At 41.5% G+C, this 20,841-nt stretch overlaps 2 protein-coding genes across 4 annotated transcripts in view; both read right to left on the bottom strand.

Moving 5' to 3' along the window:
* Positions 1 to 913: 913 nt before the first annotated feature.
* On the bottom strand, positions 914 to 6,499 carry sinhcafl (SIN3-HDAC complex associated factor, like). 2 transcript variants are annotated; one of them, XM_018760037.2, is made up of 6 exons: positions 5,994 to 6,499; positions 5,012 to 5,166; positions 4,094 to 4,193; positions 3,851 to 3,965; positions 3,237 to 3,387; positions 914 to 3,126 (listed from the first exon to the last, which is right to left on the bottom strand). In XM_018760037.2, the coding sequence occupies exons 2-6, from the start codon at positions 5,137 to 5,139 to the stop codon at positions 2,967 to 2,969; spliced, it is 654 nt and encodes a 217-aa protein (XP_018615553.1). In that variant the 5' UTR covers positions 5,140 to 5,166; positions 5,994 to 6,499; the 3' UTR covers positions 914 to 2,966. The 2 variants fall into 2 exon arrangements, with proteins under 2 accessions (XP_018615553.1, XP_018615547.1); XM_018760031.2 differs by having other exon boundaries at positions 6,348 to 6,498.
* Positions 6,500 to 7,232: 733 nt separating this feature from the next.
* The window catches only part of dennd5a (DENN/MADD domain containing 5A), a 43,443-nt gene continuing 29,834 nt past the window's right edge, over positions 7,233 to 20,841 (bottom strand). For both annotated transcript variants that reach the window (XM_029248342.1, XM_029248345.1), the window contains 9 exons: positions 17,592 to 17,720; positions 15,954 to 16,075; positions 15,516 to 15,661; positions 13,526 to 13,644; positions 11,876 to 12,057; positions 11,411 to 11,493; positions 11,017 to 11,140; positions 10,742 to 10,910; positions 7,233 to 9,533 (listed from right to left, as the gene is read on the bottom strand). In XM_029248342.1, the coding sequence (XP_029104175.1) occupies positions 9,350 to 9,533; positions 10,742 to 10,910; positions 11,017 to 11,140; positions 11,411 to 11,493; positions 11,876 to 12,057; positions 13,526 to 13,644; positions 15,516 to 15,661; positions 15,954 to 16,075; positions 17,592 to 17,720 (1,258 nt within the window). In that variant the 3' untranslated portion in view covers positions 7,233 to 9,349. The remainder of the gene's footprint in view (positions 9,534 to 10,741; positions 10,911 to 11,016; positions 11,141 to 11,410; positions 11,494 to 11,875; positions 12,058 to 13,525; positions 13,645 to 15,515; positions 15,662 to 15,953; positions 16,076 to 17,591; positions 17,721 to 20,841) is intronic.

Genomic DNA, 20,841 nt, shown 5'->3' with positions numbered 1-20,841 from the left:
AATTTATTAAATTCATGTGGGTTACACTTCTACACAGAGACAATTTATCTTATGCTAGTATTTATATTTGTATGTATATCTATTAGTGGGCTTCATTCCTTTGCTTTACTGCGTAACAGCTGGTTTATTAAAACTCACCATCTTCGTGTAATTCAGAGATGACTTAATAGTGTGACCACTAGATTTATAGCACATAAATGTTTTTGGAGTAGAAAAACGAAAGGCTTTCAACTGTAACTTTTTCATATACACAGTGGGCTGGTAGTGTAGTGGTTTGAGCCGTTACCATTGGAGGTACATTCTCTGAATTATACAGCTGTATAAATGAGTGATTGTAAATCGCTTTAGATAAAGGTATCAGGTAAATGAATACAGTGATGTTACCTCTTCTGGGGAATAATATTATTTCATTGCCCAGGTCACACATTTAACTGATGAAACATTAGGCTCTTCACACCTTAGTACCACATATTCGCAGTATTACTTCACAGGTCTGAGCCCCTTGTCCACAGAGTCAAATTTTTACATGGAAGGTGGCGGAGGCAAAAATAATGCTTGTGTGATCGTGTTTAGATACATTCTCAAATGGCCTTTGTCCATAATCTAATGTGAAAATTTGGCACCATCTGGTGTTTCAGTAGGCTGTGCATATACAGTCTAAATCTACTAAATTATAGACTAAGTTACAGAAGTAATATACTAATAGCAAAGTTACACTTCTACAAAAATCTATCAAACTGATGGCTTGTGACAGAAGATTGGATAATGTAGTTAACTATCATATTTTCATATTTTATTAAAGAATACAGCAGACATTAAATAGTGGCTAATTAAAATTTGCTAACCAAATTTCAAAAAGTTCATACATATTAAAGATGAAAACATGCTCACAGAATGTTTTGTAGAATAAGTTAAATGGGAGACACTTGTAAAGTCATTGGGAAGTTATACGGCAAATTTCAAATAATTAATGCACATTATTGCATTAATATCAGAAAATGTACCATGTGATTAATATAAGAATTGACCATCAAGCCAACCAAAATAGTTCCATACTGCAGACTGATTAGCACTTTTTAATATTTATTAAATTCAAACGTTACCCGCTTTTATAGTACAGGTGGTGATGTAGTGTTAAAATCCATCTAAAAAGTGATTTAAATGCAGCTGAAAATGGGTCATTTTTCCAGCATCCCATTCATATTTATACAAACACGTTCTGAAATTAAATACACAGTGAAATACATGGCAGCGTGCACTGCTGGTGCAAGATACGTGGATTTGTCTGACATTGGAGATATGCCTAATATACTGTAGCTGTTTTGGATTACTAACTCCAACAAAACAGTTCTTACCAGACCAGTGTCACAAAAAAAGAAAAAAATAAATTAAAATGAAGAATGAGACCTTGGCTACACTGTCATCATTTTACTGTCTCAAAGCCTGGTTCAGAATCATTGGAAGCTTTTCAAAATAACTTAAATCACTTCTACACCAAAACATTAAGCTGTTAGCTCTTGAGTAATTAGCACTAGCTGATTTATTAACTTCATTTCTCAGTAGTTAATATGAGAAGATTAAGCATTAGAGATGATTACCACTCTACATTTAATTCAAATAAATAAGAGTATATTCACTCTCAAAGAATAATTTTGGATTTTAGGTAGTTTCCCTTCCTTGAAAACACTTGGGAAGTTTAAATTTCACACTGAAATCATTTGCGGTCAGCAGAGAAATTTATGAATAGATTAAATTCACAGCTGTACAACATGCAAATGGGCACATTTACAAGGTCTTACTGCAGCTCTAGAGTCAGGCGTATTTATCTGAAGTGCACAATATGGCACTTCTATAATCATGAGGACTTGAAGACACCACAGCAGAATGTATGAGTTTTGCAAGAAATAGTACAAAAACTTCCAGTGAACTAAAAAAAACAAAACCAAGCAAATGATTATATAGAGTATAAAATAAATCTTTAGCCATGAGCTGTGTGCAATATTTTGACATATATTCCAAGATTTTGTACAGCTGTCACACATCTCTACATTAGTTTAATGGAAGACTACTTATTTTAATAAATTTATTTTCAGAAGCAAGATGACAAATACAGGACTGGTTTTCTGCATATTGCCCATCATATCAAAAAACACCCGTATTAAAGTTACATTGCATCCCAAATCAGTCTAAACTGCCTGCACTACAAGTGATCACTGAAATGTACTTGACATATTGTTACATATTGTAACAGTCTGAACAGAAATATTTTTTCCTGAGACAACAAGAAAGAGAGGTCTTAGGAATGCACTCCCAGCATTCCCATACTGATTCTCATGGTGAAGGAACCATTTGCCTGGTATGAGAATTAGAGGGGGAGGAAGGTAGATGCCAAAACTCAATGTTTAAGTGAGATGGGAAAAACAAGCACTTTTCCAATGATGCCATACAATACTGCTTTCAATAATAAATGATCCCACCACTCCAATTAACTGGCTTGAGAGACAGCACTGAATTCTGCATGGGTACATAGAGCAACCTTCTTTATCCAGGCCGCACTACGAAGAACCAAAAACACACCACCAACAGGAGGCATACAATCCACTGGCATAAAACATATTTACAAATGCAGGTATTGGCAATACAAAAAGAATTTTTACAGTCTGAAATAAGTAAAAAATTATTCTGCCTGTTAAGGGTAGATACAATAATTATGGTTCCTGGCCTTATAAATATTTTGATAATGCCCATACTTTAAAAACAGCTTGTTCCTTTTTTTCTCAGAAGACAAGGAAGTTCATTGTACAAAAAGAAATATAATAAAGGGAAAAATTCATCTCTACTCAGTATACAGTAAACTAATGAAGGGGGTGAGGGAGTCTGCCACTGGAGACAAAACTAAGTTTCTGAGGAGACCTCACTGGGTTGGGTTGGGTTGGGTTGGGTTGGGTGGGACTGGCCCTGGTCAATCACCAGCTCTCTTTCAGGTCCTCTGGCTGTGGGGCAGGGTGAGGCTCTGGTGGGGGTGCCTCCTGCTTCTTGGAGCTGCAGCAGGGCTTGAAGAGACGTGGATCGATCATCACTTCACCAAAGCGGCCCTTGTAGATAATGCCGCAGCACACTTTCTGCCTGCAACAAGTAATCAACATATTATCCAGAACACATCTTGCATTCAGACAACTTGACGTCGACAAAACAATGCAAAGAAAGCAACACCAAGAGGCAGCGCATGTCCATACCGTTTCCAGTAGCTGAGGTCAAGGTAAGAAAACAGCGAGGGTGTGGAGCGCGTCTGCTTGGCCTCAATATCTGAGCCGTCATCCGACTGGTTGCTGTAGCTGGGGGACTGGCAGGGCGACGTGCTGGAGGTTGTACTGTGGGCATCCGAGTCTGCAGGCCAACAGGAAGAAACAGGTTCCAGCACAGAACGCACGCAGCCAATATAAAACATTTTTGCTAAATCCCAGAACATTCTCTGATAAGTGACCTTAAAACACCAATTACAAGGGCATCCAAACACTTCTAACACATTCAATTGCTATTAATGTTTAAATAACGCCCACCCCCCCCCTCCCAAAGTGTGTTACAATATTAGACTTGTACACTATGCTAAAATGATTTACTCGTTGACACTTTTATGGTATCAATTCAGCATAAGTTCCTTGCTCAAAAGAAACTACAGTGGGAGGGGGATTCAAACCAGGTCTTTGGAAGGTGAAAGCCGTAACTACTACACTTCCTGCTGGTTATAAGGTGGGTAGTGTAGTATATAATCCAAGGAAAGTCAAATGGGTGAAATCTTAAGTTTAAATAATATGTTTTTAATGTATGGCAAAGAGAAAAATTTACTCACTTTGTCTCTTCAGTTTGTGTAGCCTCTTCAGTTTGCTCTTCTTCTTCCCATCACTGCTCTTCATCTTCTTCGGTTTGGTTATTTTGAAGCCAGGACCTGCTCTAGCATCCACCACCTATAACACATTATAGCCATTCCACCATTCACACACACAATCAAAAAATAAATGGAATCCTTACAGCATTTACTGTTTTAGCAAGAAAACAATTTAAATCCAGAACATTAAAATTCTTAAATAATTACATGGCTCCAGTTCTTCTTAGACCCAACTGGTAACTTCTTCCACCGCTTCACTAAAAGGACACAAGCATTGCAGATGTCTCCAAATCGATCTTCCGCCAGCCTTTAATAAGAAAAATAAAAATGTATATTATATCAATGCTATAGTATATAAAATGCAGTATAAGCAAGATTTTAAAATGCATTACAAGTAGGATGGAAACAAAACTGAACTAAAAACGTATAAATGCCAAAATTCGTAAATATTTCCTTTTTTCCTGATTAATATATTAAAGTATGCAACTCATCAGAATCAATAACCAAATCACATCCAATAAAACTTAAAAGGACAGACATTGTGGGATTTTATATATAGGAGTTCATTTCTGCAGAAGTTTCTCTCAGACAACTATAATAAATAATAAACCCATTTGTGCTAAAAATCAATGCTTAAAAATGACTGGAAACGGCATTAGTTGTCTCCACACACTCCTATTCAGCATTAGTTGCAGATCAATGTGCCCCAAAAACACGTGCAACATCTGTCATCCTGTTATTGATCACCAGCGCACAGGAACACCAGACACAAGCTGTAAACACTGGGACAGCCGACTGAACGAATTAAAAGGGCGCCCCACGCTCTTTTGTTTGGTTTGCCGGCAGGGCGCCTAAATACACGTTGTCCACTCCTCGAAGAACATAAGTTTTGGGGGAAAAATAAGCGAAGAACATGCACTAAAATAACCTGGAACCGTTCACATCTTCAACGATTCATAACTCGAACGCCCATAACAAGAAGGCAACAAGAAGTGGAAACCACCAAGAATTTCAGTCACCTTGAAGAAGAAAAAAAAGAGTGAGCTAACTGAAGGTTAAAAATTATTATTATTATTATTATTATTATGTTAATGATATGTAGCTTTCCCGTGCCGCCGAACTCACCCGAAACACGGTCTGAAGTTCTCCTCGTAGCGGCTGCTGTCCGTGAAGCGCGAGCTCGACGACTTGGTTTTGCAGATGCAGCAGCCCTCGTGACTCCGGAACACCTTGGACTTGTGGAAGCCGAACATGTCGGGAGGGAGGGGGGAGACGACCGGCTGCAGACACACGTCATGATAAAAGAATTCAATTTATAATCCAGGCGGGGGGGGGGAAAAATAAAAATGAAACAAAGAAGAGATGGTGAGATTAGCACGCGGACGGCGGGCGGAGAGAAGGGGGCGGATGCCACGCGCACACGCGGCACACTCGCGGATCCGATCACTTTCTGTTTATCCGTCAAAACAAGGCGCAGTCAGTAAATCGAGAAAAAAAAAAAAAAAAAAAAAAAAAACTCCAAAAGGAACACACCAGTCGGCGGGGACTTAATGCTATTAGGTCGTTTGGGCAAAGTGTGACAGAAAAAAAAAAAACACTGCAGCCGACTTCGCGAAGACCACGCGCTCGAGAGGGTAAGCTAGCTAGCACTGACATCAGAACTGCACTAACTCATTTATCATGGCTTCACTACAGCACTGTTTGAATAAAACGTGTTAATAATCGGGAAGTCTGCCAATAATACTTTAAAATATCTTCTTATCCTACTTATTCCACAAAATTACAGCACGCAGAGAGCCATTCGTTCGATCTGCGCAGACGGTAAATATATGTCACATATTTCTGACACTCACACTCGTGTGTGTGACTAAATTCATGTCAATGTGACTATGTGACGCCATCGCGTTCAATCTGAGCTCCAAATTCAAACACCACACAGTAACCCCGGATAAAAACACATCCAAACGCATTTCTCTGTAGATTTATACAATTTGAGTTGCATCGAGTAACGTTTTGGGGGGAAATCGTTTTCAACGAAAATTATATTTCGATATCCGCGCAGGACGACAAACTGCAGGTCAGTTTTCACCCGTCCCCGACCCCGGACCTTCAGCTTCACGACACATCACAGCGCAGACACTCGGGACCCCTGAGACCCATTCGTGGGGACGAACAAGCTTCTCTTCACTTTTAAAGACTCCAAACGTGGGAAATCGCTGCATCCCCACGCGATAAATCCCCGCGCACGCGCTCCCTCCACGCACGCTGTCCCCATTGTTGTACGCCCACGAGCACCTTGCCCCCCTGCTTCCTCCAAAAAAAAAAAAGCGTCTCTCTTTTCCACACGCGCGCCAACACACCCCTCAACTTCCCAACCGCACGCCCCCCATAATCAGGACTCTTCATGATACATATGTAGGAAAACACGCGGATATGAAGGAGAAAAAAGAGACGAGCTCACCTCACAAACGCAAAACTTTCACTCCTCGGTGATTTCTTACTGCGACACTGCGCATGCCTTACTACAACCGCGCGGAGCTCGATCTTACAACCTCATTAGCATGAAAACATTCACATTCTCTATTGCGTCACGAGGCCTGCCCAAATAAGGACGCTTCCGTTCCAGTTCAAACAAAAATATGGCCAATAGCCGAGCACAACCATAGGCATTTAAGAATGAGGCATTTCGGGAAAAGAAGTTCAAAAAAAGGAAAGCCTAGCCTAGCGAGTGCAAAGACTTGAGAAGAAGTGAAACTACACTTCCCAGAATCGACCAAGAACGACAGGGCCGGAACAAAAAATCTATTGTTAAAACGTGGTGTCCGAAATGGCGCGAATGCAAGAAATGTGATACTTTAACATATTTTGCTCTTCGAGTGACGAGTTTCGTTGCGGAGGAATGATTGTTTAGCGAATTAACAACACGAAGAGGGAATGAGTAAAGCAGTGAAGCGTTTGAAGAAGAAATAGGCTTGGAAAAAGCAGCCGTGTTTACATGATGCGCGGCCTAGTTCCTCCGCCCCTGGTTACGCCCACAGTGCGTACGTGCCGCGCGAGGGTGGGAAGGTGGAGGAGTTCATTCAGAACTCTTGTGTGGGACAACAGGAGGGGAGCAGCAATGGTTCACCTCTGAGTTCCTCTTGTTCCCCTAAGGTATGAATTAAATTTGCTTTCTGTTCTTTTTTTGAACACTTTTTGCAGACTCGTATAAATTTACAACTTACGGAGCAGTTTAATTTTGCCTCATTTCTTATTTCTGAGATTTTACTCTGTGGTTTCTTTCTCTAAGCAAAAATAAGTAAACACATGATTGTGTTAGAAAATATTTATTTTTAATAGCGTTAAATTATAAGTTCAGCCTCTTATGACTACCTGTAATGGACATAGGTTCACTTTTTTTGGATAAAAAGAAGTGTACAGAAAACAAATTATCCACTCATTGTGCAACATTATGTAATTGTTAATTACAGTTGAAGTACAACAATAATAATGGTGTTTGTTGCATAAAAAAATACACATCTCTCACATTTGCACACATTTCCTGGATATTTAGGGGGGAAAAAAAGTTGCATTTATACACTGTGCACTGCTGTTCACCTATAACACACTACAGGTTAATTCACTCAACAGCAACCCCATCCCCACCCAGTAAAAACCTCAGCCAGGAAATTCATGGCCATAGTATTTCAGCATTACTCAAGATAAATTTTAACATGTGCTTCTGGTAAGCAGAAATGCCATCATACTTTTAAAACACTTTAGTGGATATGTATGGGCACGTTTTTGTTTGCTTTATGTTCCTTTTTGTTACTTTTCACAATTATACTTGCATAGAAATAACAGCAGCAATTAAAGGTAGGGAAGGGAATGGTGCTATTGGTTAGTACAACTGAAAATATATAAAATACTTAACCCTTCATGTAGATGTATGCAGCAACATTTACCTTATATCTGCCTTGACAGAAGTAAGGCCATGTTACTGTATGGCTGGATAATACGTTTGTATAACTACTCTGGCTCCTGGTGTTATATTTGGAAGTCATGAATTATCAAAGATACATTTTCCAGTTTATTCCTAGGTGATGTTTTTTTAAAAAAAAATTTTTTTTTTTTTTTTTTTGTATTTATCACCTCTGTTTTGTAGAACAAAAGTGATACGCGTTTCTGCTCCCGGCCGATAGTTGGCAGGACAAACACACTCATACAGCATCAGTCTTGAATAGAAACTTGGAGACAATGACAATGCAAGATGAGGAGCCAGTCTATATCTAAAATTTACTGCAGCCAAGGTACAACTCCACTGGGTTATGGTGTAATACAGACTGTAGGATGCTGTCACTGTAAAAGCACTTTTTCCCAAGAAAAAAAGCATCCCTTGTAAGACAGTCTTTATAGAGAGACCAGATTCTACAACTGGAAGTGTGTTCCCCCCCCCCAGTTCCTGGCAGTTTCTGGATGGCTGTTATAGTATCAACCCAATGGCACAATGGTAAACTATCTTTACCATTTATACCAATGAACCTCTCTCTGAATATGGCATTAAAATAAAAGTACAAAATGTACCATGTTTTAATAAACTATACAAAATGTTGGACTTAAAGTAATTGGAGGAGGAGGCTAGAGCCAAAAATCTTCAAAAACATGGTCTGCAGGAAACTGGGTTTGACAGCTGTGGTTTAGAGGTATTTACAGAAATGCTTTGATTACCAGCAACTTCCAGCAGGGAAAAGCAGTCACAGTAAAAACCCATGCTTATTACTGGAAAGTACAGGGAAGGAACTGAAAATGGCTTATAAAGATATCCAGCAAAGACAGTTGCGCATCAGTGCTTCAAGCTTCATTGTTAACATATACACTATATGAATAAAGGCGCCTTTTTTTCAAATGGAGGTGTCTGATATGTATAGAAAGACGAGAGCACAATCTTTCCAAGAATGATGAAGTCTATGCCTTTCACTTTAAAGAAAGTATTTGGAAAGATTCCTTTCCTCATTTGTACTAAAAAGTCAGAGCCCTCACAAGTCAGTACTTATAAAGCATACTCCTAAATAAATCACCTTGAGCTCTTCATTCTATTAAATGAAATACTGAGGACGGAGCAAGCAACCCAGTAGACATACCTAAATAATAATATTCCTGTCTGAAAATATATTAATTTCACTTGCTTTTTTTCTTAAATAAAGCACTTGTCAGCAGTTCACAACAATAAAAATTAGTTTTCATTAATACATTTTAGACACATGGAGTAGTATCCAGAATAAAAGTATTGACAGCACATCATAGAGGGGAACCATAATGACACTCCTGTAAACACTCATTGCACTTATTATATGGCAAAATGTAACGATAGCTTTAAAATAAGCCAAAGTTTGTGCGAGTCTTTGCCCCCGAACAAACAATTATGTTCTTCTGTAAAAGAAGCCATAGTCCAAACTTTGCCAGGTCCCAGGAAGCGAAGAGGGTCTAAATTCCTATTCCTTTGGTTAGTGAGGCCTCCAGAGTGATATTGAAGTCCTGCAAAGTCTGTAGCACTCTGATCAGAGAGTTCACTAGTACGCGATCCTTTATCATCGCTGTGTCCTCGTACATCTGCACTGTGATCGGGCACTCGGACAGAAGAGCGATCCAGTGATGCAGCAGGTGGTCCCTGTTGGGAGGGCGCAGTAAGAATGAAGTTCTGTTTTAGGAAAGCATGGCTGGGATTTGCAGTTTATCCACCTTCAACAGTATGTTGATCAAGCATGGTATGGATGCTGTCTTGGTGAGGCTCGGGGGGGGGGGGGGAGGGTTCTGTAGTTCTAGGATTTCTATGGAGTTGTCCAAGCTATTTACAATGTCTTGTATGAAGTGCATTAGGACTTAGCTCTGTAGTATGTACAGCTTGGGAGGCAAACTTTTTATTTATATATTTAAAAAAAAAAAAAAACCGCACTACACAAAAATCAAGGCCTGAATATCAGCAAGCTATAATAATATTATACTGTACCGATATATACTTTGTCTATGTCGTTCCAATTTATCGACCTTATTGTAAGTTGGCTTCATCTTAAATCAAAAAACCCCTTATACTGTATTACATGAACCATAAAGATATATAAAACATGCATGATTGCCACATAGTATAAAAGAGCTTATATATATATTTTTTTTTACTAATTTCACACATTATTCATGTTGAAATACTAATACAGAATAAAAACATGCATACAATACAGTATTATATTTTCACACTGCACTGTTATTTTCATTCATTTCTAAATCTCTTCTTTTGCCATTTCTTTTCGGCACCACCAGAACTCATTTTTTCCCCACTTACTAGCCGTTACAAAAATGTTAATTGTATGGAATTATAAACAAAAGGTTCTCTAAATAAAACTTTATCTGAATGACATGCAATTTCTGACAGACACACTGGCTGAGTCATTAAGAAATATGGTGCTTTGTGGCACTGCAGGTAGCCCATCTTATCATACAGCAGATGGAGCGACCAAGGTTACTGTCATAAGTCTGGGTCATTGTAAGTTGCTATGTTGCAAGTTGAGGACCACATGTTGTGTCATTCTGAGAGATGGGGACGGCTGGTAGCGTAGTGGTTAGAGCTATTTGGACCTAAAGGTTGCAGGTTTGATCCCTACCTCCGGCTGTAGTACCCTTGAGCAAGGTACTTGCCCTAAATTGCTCCAGTAAAATAACCCAGCTGTACAAATGGGTAAATAATTGTCGGTAGACAAACACTGTAAGTCGCTTTGGAGAAAAGTGTCAGCTAAATGAACAGATGTAAATGGTATCTGCAGTGGGAAAAGGGGGGGGGGGGGAATTCATACAATACTGACCATGCCCGGAAGGTGCGCTTACCGAGCTCCTAGACACACAAGCATCTGGAACTTTCCGTCCTTGCCGATGTTTCGTGGTGTGCTGTTGACAGCCCTCATGAAGCGGCAGAAGTCATGGGCTCTTGTGTGCCAGTTCTCATCTTGCTCCAGCTCCCTCTGCTCTGGGCTCTCAAAATGAGCCTGTGCCCGCTCTGCAAAGAGGAAACCACACTGTCTCCAAGAAAGGAATTTGGGACATGCGGCAGACACTGCAGCATTGCTGGCACTAGGACAGCACAAGGATGTGGTCTTGCTCACCCAGGAAGTCCCAGATAAAGACGTTCTTGAAGAGGCGCGGAGTCCGGAAGCCGTGCAAGAAAACCTGTTCCAGTGCCCAGACCAGGCCGTACTCCCCGCACAGCAGCAGAGACAGGCTGCTCCTCTGGTGGCCAGAGATACACCACAGACACCATTACAATGAGCATAGGAGTGCTCAAACTTCTGAATGGCAGTGTAGGGCTTGAGACGTGCTGCTGCAGTGGACTCGTAACACAGGTGTATTTAGGTACTAGATTTCACAAGAAAAGGCCATCACGAGTCATATGTTTTATGAGGTGCTGCACTCAACAGCAGGGCTGATTGCGACTGGCAGCAATGGTGATGATCGGTGAATCCGCGACCACGACAGCTCCGGGTGTTGGCCTGGACCCACCTCTTTTTCTGGCTTGTGGAAGTGCTTGACGATCCCGTTGATGGCCTCACCCACTGCTTCCTGGATCTGCCCTGTGTTCAGCTCTAGAGCAGGAGACCAACTGGGTTACAGCATTGTGCAGTAATGCTTCACTGCACAAGAACAGTGATATCTGTATTCTGCTTTTATTTCTGAATTTTAAACATATGGCAACTGTTACTCAGAAATGAACAAAAGCATAGAAATTCTCCAAATCTGCTTTCTGGAAAAATCTTTTACAGTGAGGTCACTCAAATGTCTATATGTCCCAGTTACCCCTTGGCAGTTGGTCCCATTTCTGCCCTGTTCTGTTATTACTACAGTTATTATTTCTGTTAAACATGCACTCCCCCCTTACTGTTGGAGGTACAACAGCAGAGCCCGTACTGGGACTCGAACCATTACTCTCGACTCGTTCTCTGTTCACCTCATTTTGTCCCAACTCACTTGGTTTGCTGCTTGGGGATATGGTGACCAGCCTCCGAATCATACTGGGCGACTGCTGCATGGGGGGCGTCCGACACAGGCGTTCTTCGTTCTCAGAGGTGGGCGTCACCAACTCCCCCACGAGGATCCGCTCCAAGCTGCCATCATCGACACCCTTTCCGAGCCAGCGTCCGCATGGAAACCTAACAGTGCCATGTCACTGGACTATTTAATTGATCATCAGACATTTGTACCCAAAGAGTTGCAGTTTGACTTTCTATACATATGTATGTATATTGTAGTGGTTAGAGGTGCTGTATCTGGACTCTGGGGTCACAGGTTTGAATCCCATCTCCTGCTGTAGTACCCTTGGGGAAGGCATCTACCCTGAATTGCTTTGGTTAAAATATACCATGCTGTATAAATAGGTTAAAAAATTATAGTTAGCTTGATTTAAGTCACTTTAGAGAAAAACCATCAGCTAAGTCGATAGAACTATAAAATATTATCCATATTTTTCCAAACTTGAACATATAAGCAAACATGCATAGGCGTACCCTGCTATCCGCCCTACCGGTATCAGCACTGTCAGTATAATGCTTCTTAAATTAATACCCTTCACTTTCCACCCCTTTTCCTCCTGCTATAACAGCTTTTTGCCAAAGTGTCTGGGGGGATAAAATAAAGATTAGCCTCTATGAGCACATTCTCTCCCTCTTTTTTTTGCTCAAACTGACAAAAAAATGCTACAAAACAAATTGTAGTGGTGGCAATGGGAGAAGTCGCGCTCCCACAATGCAGCACTGCAGCTGTAGATCTAAATAGTTGAACAGCCATTATGGGGAATTAATTTAATTACTCCTGTGATGTTCTGTTGTTCGAGAGCTTTAGGCCAGGTGTGTTTGTTCTCTGAATTCTGTAGCACTAAACAGTATGGTCTGCTCAGAGTAGTTACTATATTTCTGCGCAACTTGAATATTGTATAACCTACTCTTGAACTTTTATTATTTTCATTATTATTCGAAGTGTGTTTACAGACATTTGTCTAAGATTGTCAAGGTCTTCAGGATAGCCTGGGAACAGACTATTTTTCCCCTTTGGAATAAAGGGAAGTGGGCTCCTGCTATCCACCTTTTTCATTATCCACCTCATTTTCAGGAACAAATTTAGGGCAGATAGTATGGTATGCCTGTATACAGTTTATTTATATATTCAGAAAAATATCGGTAATAACCTGTATTTGTCCCCCCCCCATTTATAATCTCAACTCCAAAAAAGTTAGGACAGTATGAAAAATGCTAATAAAACAAAAAGGAGTGATTTGTAAATTTACTTTGACTCGTATTCAAACAAAAAGAGTATGAAGATAAGGTATTTCATGTTTTACCTAATCAACTGCATTGTTTTTTTTTTTTAAGATATGTGTCTATTCTGAAAATCTGACCCAGTTACAGAGCACAAGTTTTAAAAAAAAAAAAAAAAAAAAATTGGTCAACTTGTTCCTATTTCCATTGAAACACATTGTCTGCACGCAGTGATGAATATTACTGCAAACTGGGTGTATCACGACAAAAGTATTTGCTCACTTTTCAGTCAAGAACCCTGTACGAAATATATGTTTTAGGGTTAGGATAACCAGTGGCAGAAGGTAATAGGATTTAAAACACTTACTTGTACGTGTGTCCGGTGACCTCATTCCTCACCATAACGCATTCCACCAGCCACTTGGCATACAGTCCTGAGTTGTCGTGGCCCACCTGCACCGTGGTCAGCTTGCCCAAATTCTGGCACTATGGGAAGGAGCGACGAGCACAGCCTTAGTCACATGCCCCAGGAGAGGCCCCAGGCACTGGGATTCACCATGCTGCCCTGCCTTTTGCGGGATTGCTACAGCAGTGGCTTCCTCTCAGAACCACGCAATTTCCATCCCTAATTGAATTCATCATCTGCCAGACTGGATAAGCCTCTAACAGTTGCCTGCAAGACATCTTTGATCCCAGTTAAATTACCCATAATGCACCACTTGCAACTGGTTCCAAACTGGTTTCCCCACACACACCAGAAGTCACCAGGATTCACTGAGATTCGCAGCTCATGTCATTCCCCTTCATGTCTCCATGATTGCTCACAAAGGCTTTTCTTCCAGCGAGCACATTAGGCTCCCACAGTGTTTCCCTAATGCAATAGTACAGTCATAGTGCTACCACATCAAAGCAGGATTATGAGTGAGATTGATGTTGTAGCTTCAGGGCCGTTTTATAATTATGCAAACCTTGGCAATCACCCAGGGACGCCAAAATTTGTGTGTGTGAGAGTGACGCAGAGTGTTCCACTGATGTGTGGCTGAGTGACCCGTTGTAAGTAGTGTATCTAGCAGTGTAAGTCATCTTGGTGAGTAAGGTGTGCAGGCTGTTAATGCTACATAGTATCCGTTGGAAGTTGCTTTGGAGAAAAGTGTCTGCTAAATAAATGTAAAAGTAAAATTTGGGGATGTCAAATTTTGATAGAAAAATCTAAAAATAAATTGTAAAAAAGAAAAAAAAAAGTTGCTTAAAAATAATACACTTTATTCATTTAGATGATGCTTTTCCCCCCAAAGCAAGCTTACAATATTAAGCTACTTAGTTATTTACACAGGAGGGTAATTCTACTGGAGCAATTTCAGGTAAGTACCTTGCTCAAGGGTACTACAGCTGGAGGTGAGATTGAAACCTGTGACCTTTGGGTCCAAAGGCAGTAGCTCTAACCACTACACTACTAGCTGCCCCCAATTAATTAGTAAACTGAAGTACATTTACTGGCTTATACAGTATATTATGTACATATTTAAATAATATAAAAGGCAGTACATTTTTACATTATATAGCTTTGTATTTTCTGTGAAAAACTTTCAGTTTACAGGGTAGTGTATATTTTTTGTTTCTTTAACAAATTGCAGTCTGAAAAATAGTTTTCAATCCACTGAAATATAGATTTGTGATATGTGCACATATAATGTTCACATGTGTTATAATTACATAAAAATTATAAAAATTCAAATTGAGTGTATTTATAGTGTATATTTAAAATAAAGTTTCTAACAATATATATATTATATATATGTGTATGTATGTATGTATGTATAATATATTAATATATGGGGTCGCGGTGGCGCAGTGGTTTTTGACCTGTGCCGGTGGATCTGGAGTTCGAATCCTGCTTGGGGTGCCCTGTGGCAGCCTGGCGGCCCATCCAGGGTGCGTCCCCTCCCCCTCCAGCCTTTTGCCCTATGTTGCTGGGTTAGGCTCCAGCTCCCCGTGACCCCATTTGGGACAAGCAGTTAAGACAGAGTGTGGGAGAGTGTGGGAGAGTGTGGGAGAGTGTGGGAGAGTGTGGGAGAGTGTGGGAGAGTGTGGGAGAGTGTGGGAGAGTGTGGGAGAGTGTGGGAGAGTGTGGGAGAGTGTGGGAGAGTGTGGGAGAGTGTGGGAAGCCCTAGTGCTGGCGGGCATGAATTAAGTTTCCTCTGACAGCTTCTGAGGTGAAGCCCTGTTGGGCTCAAATTAATGACATCCATAGACATGTTCAAGCAGATTCCCCCCCCCCCCCCCCCCAAGCCCTCTACTGTTCCCTTGAACTTCAGCAAAGCCTCACCCATCTCCTTTATCGGGTTGGTCTGACCCACCTCAAAGGTGATCTCCAGAGAGTTCTTCGGCACCTGGAGGACCACAGTCTCCGAGAGCTCCCCGGAAATACAGATCCACGGGTTGGCTGTGAACATGGACCCCCCAAGTTTCTTGCTGGGGATAACCACTACATGGTATGGGATCACTGGAAGAGAAGGAGGAGATGGCTCAATATACAGCCCTGGCATCTTCCAATGTGGAATCTACATTATTATTTCACACAATACCGGTAATACTAAGGCAAAAATGCTTTAGTGGTCATATCCACAACCTTCAAGAGATTCTGCATCACTACATTTCCAAATGAGCTTGTTTGTCAGGCCCTTAAGCATAACTGTTATACACGTGGAATTAGTGCTCAGTTCTGCGATCACCCAAGCAGTGATCTACAGCTCAGACTTTCCTGAAATGTGCCAGGAGCAGCGGGGGGCACTCACAGACAGTGGTGAAGACGCTGGTAAAGCAGAAGTAGTCCACCGCATTGAAGGACAGGAGATGGTAGAGGAACTGCTCCTTCTCGTCATCACAGCGCAGGAAAGCGTAGCGCTTGTACAGCTTCCTGCAGCCACACAGATGCAGTCTGGTGTCACCGCAAAGAAAAACTTGCCTTTCACAAAGACCCATGACGGGGCTAAGAAAAACTGGTTTAGATTCACTGTACCATTTCAACAAGCTGGTTTAAACAAAACGAAAAAGATGATAACTGTACACTGAAGACTGGTCACTTGCACCCTAATCCTGGACATCTTCAGCAGAGTCCTATCATGCCAGGATGGAAAATTTTTATGAGCATGTACAGGTTATACAATGCATTATGGTACAAAACTGAATGAGAATGCCCTCATGTGGTCCCAATGTGTTGGAACAAACTGGAACAATCCCTTCCAGCATTCGAAAGTCCTTAAACCCATCCCTTTGATGCATTTCTCTCCCGATATTCTAAAATCTACATAAATATATACACCATGGGGGGTGGCGCAGTGGGTTGGACCGGGTCCTACTCTCCGGTGGGTCTGGGGTTCGAGTCCCGCTTGGGGTATCCTGTGACGGACTGGCGTCCCGTCCTGGGTGTGTCCCCTCCCCCTCCGGCCCTACGCCCTGTGTTACCGGGTAGGCTCCGGTTCCCCGCAACCCCATATGGGACAAGCGGTTCAGAAAATGTGTGTGTATATATACACCATATAGTCTACTACATTTATGCATTTGCTTCCCATATGCCATGTCCATAAACTACTAGAGTACTAGCAAAGTAGTGCCTTGAAGGAGAGGAAACAAAAAAATTACAGTAAAATAAAAAAGGCTGCTTTTATAACTGTGTAAAGCTGCTGTTGCATGTACTTGCATGTCCCTTCGGAGAGAAGCATCCGCAAAACGCGCAACTTAAGAAATGAGGAGGCTTGTTCAATTCAGACTAAATTGAAAGGAATAGTAAATTCAGAACATTGCTGAGATTCTTTAGAGGGAAAATACCCTCAGTCTGACCTAGTTTACTGTAGAGAAACCATCAATAAATTAACCCCTCTTTAAATTTTTAATGCTGGATGGCAGAGTGCTGATATTTCATAGAGCTCATTCATAATATACGCATTCCTGAAATATTTCACTCTTTCACTTTGACACAAACATTGATTACTAATTATATTTACAAGTGAAAACAGTTAAAATTTCTTCACAACACCGTTTCCATCTCAGTCACCGAAGAATGTGCCTTTTCCAAAGTGTTACCTGGAAATATTGAGCATTGTTTCTGTGCCATATATGTAGCACAAGAGGCAGACACGACATATTTGGCTACTGCAGTACACAGTTTGTGATTGTTTAAAAATGTTATTTAAAAAGATGACTTGTTAGTGTGAATGATACACTTGACAGTAGTACAGTCATTTTCTAATCAATAAGGATATAAGATCTTATGTCCATAAATGGGATGATCATGATCACCGACAGGTCTTTCAAATAGAGCCATGCCTCATATCTTGGACCCAGAGTCTGACGTCTGATAGAGAAAACACTGCGTGATGCCCTGGAACATTCCAGCACCGGATATATGATGGAGGTGATTATGAGTGGCTCACTTTGTCAGCTCCTCATCGGACAGCAACTGCTTCAGATGTCTGGAGAGCAGCTTCTTTTCCATGGAGAGACGCACCCAGGCTCGCGCCTTGCCCACGTCCGTCTTGATCTCACCGATGTTCTGGATGTGCCTGGAGGTGTGTAAATCACATCTGATTAAAAGCATGTAACTTCATAATTTAATTATGAAATTAAGTCTTTGTGCAAATGTAATGCATACATTGTATTTTCTATGAGATGCACATCGCTTTGGAGAAGAGCATCTGCTAAATGAATAAATGTAGTGTAAATACAATTTCAGGATCAACAAAAAAAATTTGCCCTAGTATTTTTAGCTGCACAAACACTGCCAATGAGAAGCCTTTTTGTCAAAAGTATAAACCAAATATAAGATTTTAAGAGGATAGCTTGAAATAATTTCCATGATGTTTTTAAAATTGCGTTTTTGACGTAGAATTACGTCTTTCTCCTCACTAGGTATGGGGGATAACTTGGGAATTGACTGTCACATAAAAATGCTACTCCCTCTCACCGCTGCTACTCGCAAATGAAAAGACACAGAGAGATGGTGCATATACTGTTGGATAGAGGAAGGAACACCGCAACAAACAACATATGAACGGCCGCTGCCGGTTGAGCCCGAGCGAGCTGGCAACGTTGGAAAAATGTCCCGCATCTGGCTCGTTATCAAGTTGCCGCGCATTGCGTTACATGCCACCACGTTTGAACCACATGTCATAGCGTTGACGTCAGCACCTCAATTCGTAGCTACAGAGCCGCACTTTGGACACATATCGAACCGGCAAGAAACCCTACATTTAGACCGAGGTAGGGGGCCCAAAGGAGGATCATCAAATTAAAAATTTCAAAGATGCCCAAGAAACACGACGCAAAGTACTATCGCGACTGACAAGCTGCACTTAGGGAGCAAGCTGTGGCCTCTGGGACTTGAAAGACACCAGCCAAGACAAGACGTCGACTCAGCGAAAGCGTGAGCAGCATGCCTGAGAGAAGGCGGCACTGGAGGCTGCAAAATCGACTCGGGAGGCCTTGGAGCCGCAACCATCGACTTCTCTCGCACCCGACATCTCCGTGTAGCACAAGCCCATGGACGTGGATGCAGCGGCGACCGACCGACCCAATATCTGGGCCGAGTGTGTCGGGGCTCACCACCCACACGTAATTCTACGTAAACACCTGAAAATTTTTACACTTGCACCAACAGTAAAATTAAATAGTGCACAGTAATGGACCCCATTGCAGATGAAGAGATTCTGGTCTTTACTGTGGTCCAACAGAATACACCGCATCTAACTTATGTGTATAACTACTTTATATCCCATGACACAAAATAGTCCCTTTTCTCATCATTGTATCAGATGTCTATCAGGCGCATAAGGCTACTGGACTGCCAGTAATGCAGGTATCCCTGAGGAAGGAGTCGGAGTCACATCCTGGAGTGTTTCTACCGCCATGGTGACCGCAGAACCTCTGTTAGCGACACCCCCTGCAAATCACATTCATTACTGGAGTTTCTGTGCTAGGCTTTTTTTTTTTTCCCCTATATTATTTATTATAAAACATGCAGAGGTATAAAAGGAGAGAGAATATCCCAGACTCCCTGGTGTGCTGGGCCATTGCTCCCAGCCACTATCATGCTCCACATGTCCAGACACATTTCCTTCCACTTCGGCACTGTCAGCGAGCACAGTCTGCTGCCTAAGTGCCCCAGAGCCCCCAGTCTCTTGTTCTCTTAGTGCTCACAGATTAACCCAGTTCCCTCAACTCGCTCTCCCCACTGCTTTGGCGGGGACATGAACGCAACACACCGAGCGGTAGGTGGACACAGCTCATCCGCACGCTTCATCATCGTAGAAGCAACGTGAAGACCCAAAGAGAGGCCGGCAGCACCAGAAATGGAGTATTGACAGCCTCCTGCGACAGGGTCCAGAGGGACACCACCGTATGGTTTTCTACACGATTTTTCTCAGAAAAACTGACTTCTGGCAGTTTCCATAATGCAGAATAAAGCCAACTTTAACGTGACAGACCGGTTTGTGTGTGGAACAATACTGGACACCTCGGTCATAACTACCACCATAATCTCGAAGGACAAAGGTTCGAACCCCACCTCCCGTAGTACCCTCGATGAAGGTATGTGCGCTGAGCTGATACAGCAAAAAAATACCCGGCTCCTTAAATGGGAAAAGAATTCCAAGTTGCTTTGAAAAGGGTACCAGCTGAAAGAAAAACTAGCATTAAATGGCAGTAACTGAGAAAGCAGCCTCTGCATGCACACTGGACACTCTGCAACGCCCAGCTGCTCTGTGCTTGCTGGCGGTGGGTACAGTTGGTGAGCATGTCTTCTACTGTCGCCTCTGCATAAGCCTGCAGGGGGGTCTGCTTATTAGGCTGGAAGTAACACACAAGTCAGACAACATCGCTTCCTCAGTCCTTCACACTGCGCCAGGAAATAGCCTCTTATTCCACTGTGGTCTGTCTCCCCACATAACACACTTTGTCTATGTCTGCATCCCTCCACACCGCCCCTTTGGGCCTGAAGTTTCACCGCAGTAAAATTTTGTGTACAGAAATAATGTTATGTATAGGAACACATACCAAAAAAAAAAAAAAAAAAAATCATGTTTCCACACTGTATTTCTGTATAAATCTTCTGAATATAAATGTTTGTTAATCACGTATGCAGAAATGACAAATCCAAAGAATTTGAGGGGATGTTATCACGAACACCTTTAAAGTAAAAATGTATTCGGTCTAAAGTAGCAGTAAACAACTTACAAACAGACCAAAAATAAAAGGTTAAAAATCAACATGAAAAGCAACAAATAAATTTAAGATCTGAGGAAATAGAGGGAGGTTTTTTTTTTGTAACTACATCTCCTATTCTGGGATTGGTAAACAAAGAGCTGGTTTGGATATATTCGGTTCAATACACTCTGCTACTCCATCATCTCAACATGAATGGAAGCCTCCATCAGTTTAGGGCAATTTAGCAAAACCAGAATCCAAAATAATGTATTAATTTATTCACCTTCGAAAGCTGCACCCTGACGAGGATAAGGTGTTACAGAACATGAGTGTGAGTATTTGTCCTAATGCAGGGTCACTGTGGTCCAGAACCTATTCTGGAAGCATAGGGTACACACCCTGGACAGGATGCCAGTCCATTGCACGATTCCAAAATAGTGATATTATAAACACGCACAAAAAAAATATAAAAAAATAAAAAAA

Source organism: Scleropages formosus, chromosome 2 (genome assembly GCF_900964775.1).
Source record: "Scleropages formosus chromosome 2, fSclFor1.1, whole genome shotgun sequence".
In the NCBI taxonomy this organism is placed as follows: domain Eukaryota; kingdom Metazoa; phylum Chordata; class Actinopteri; order Osteoglossiformes; family Osteoglossidae; genus Scleropages; species Scleropages formosus.
Note: the sequence above shows the minus strand (reverse complement) of the source record. Positions and strands in the feature narration are given on the sequence as shown.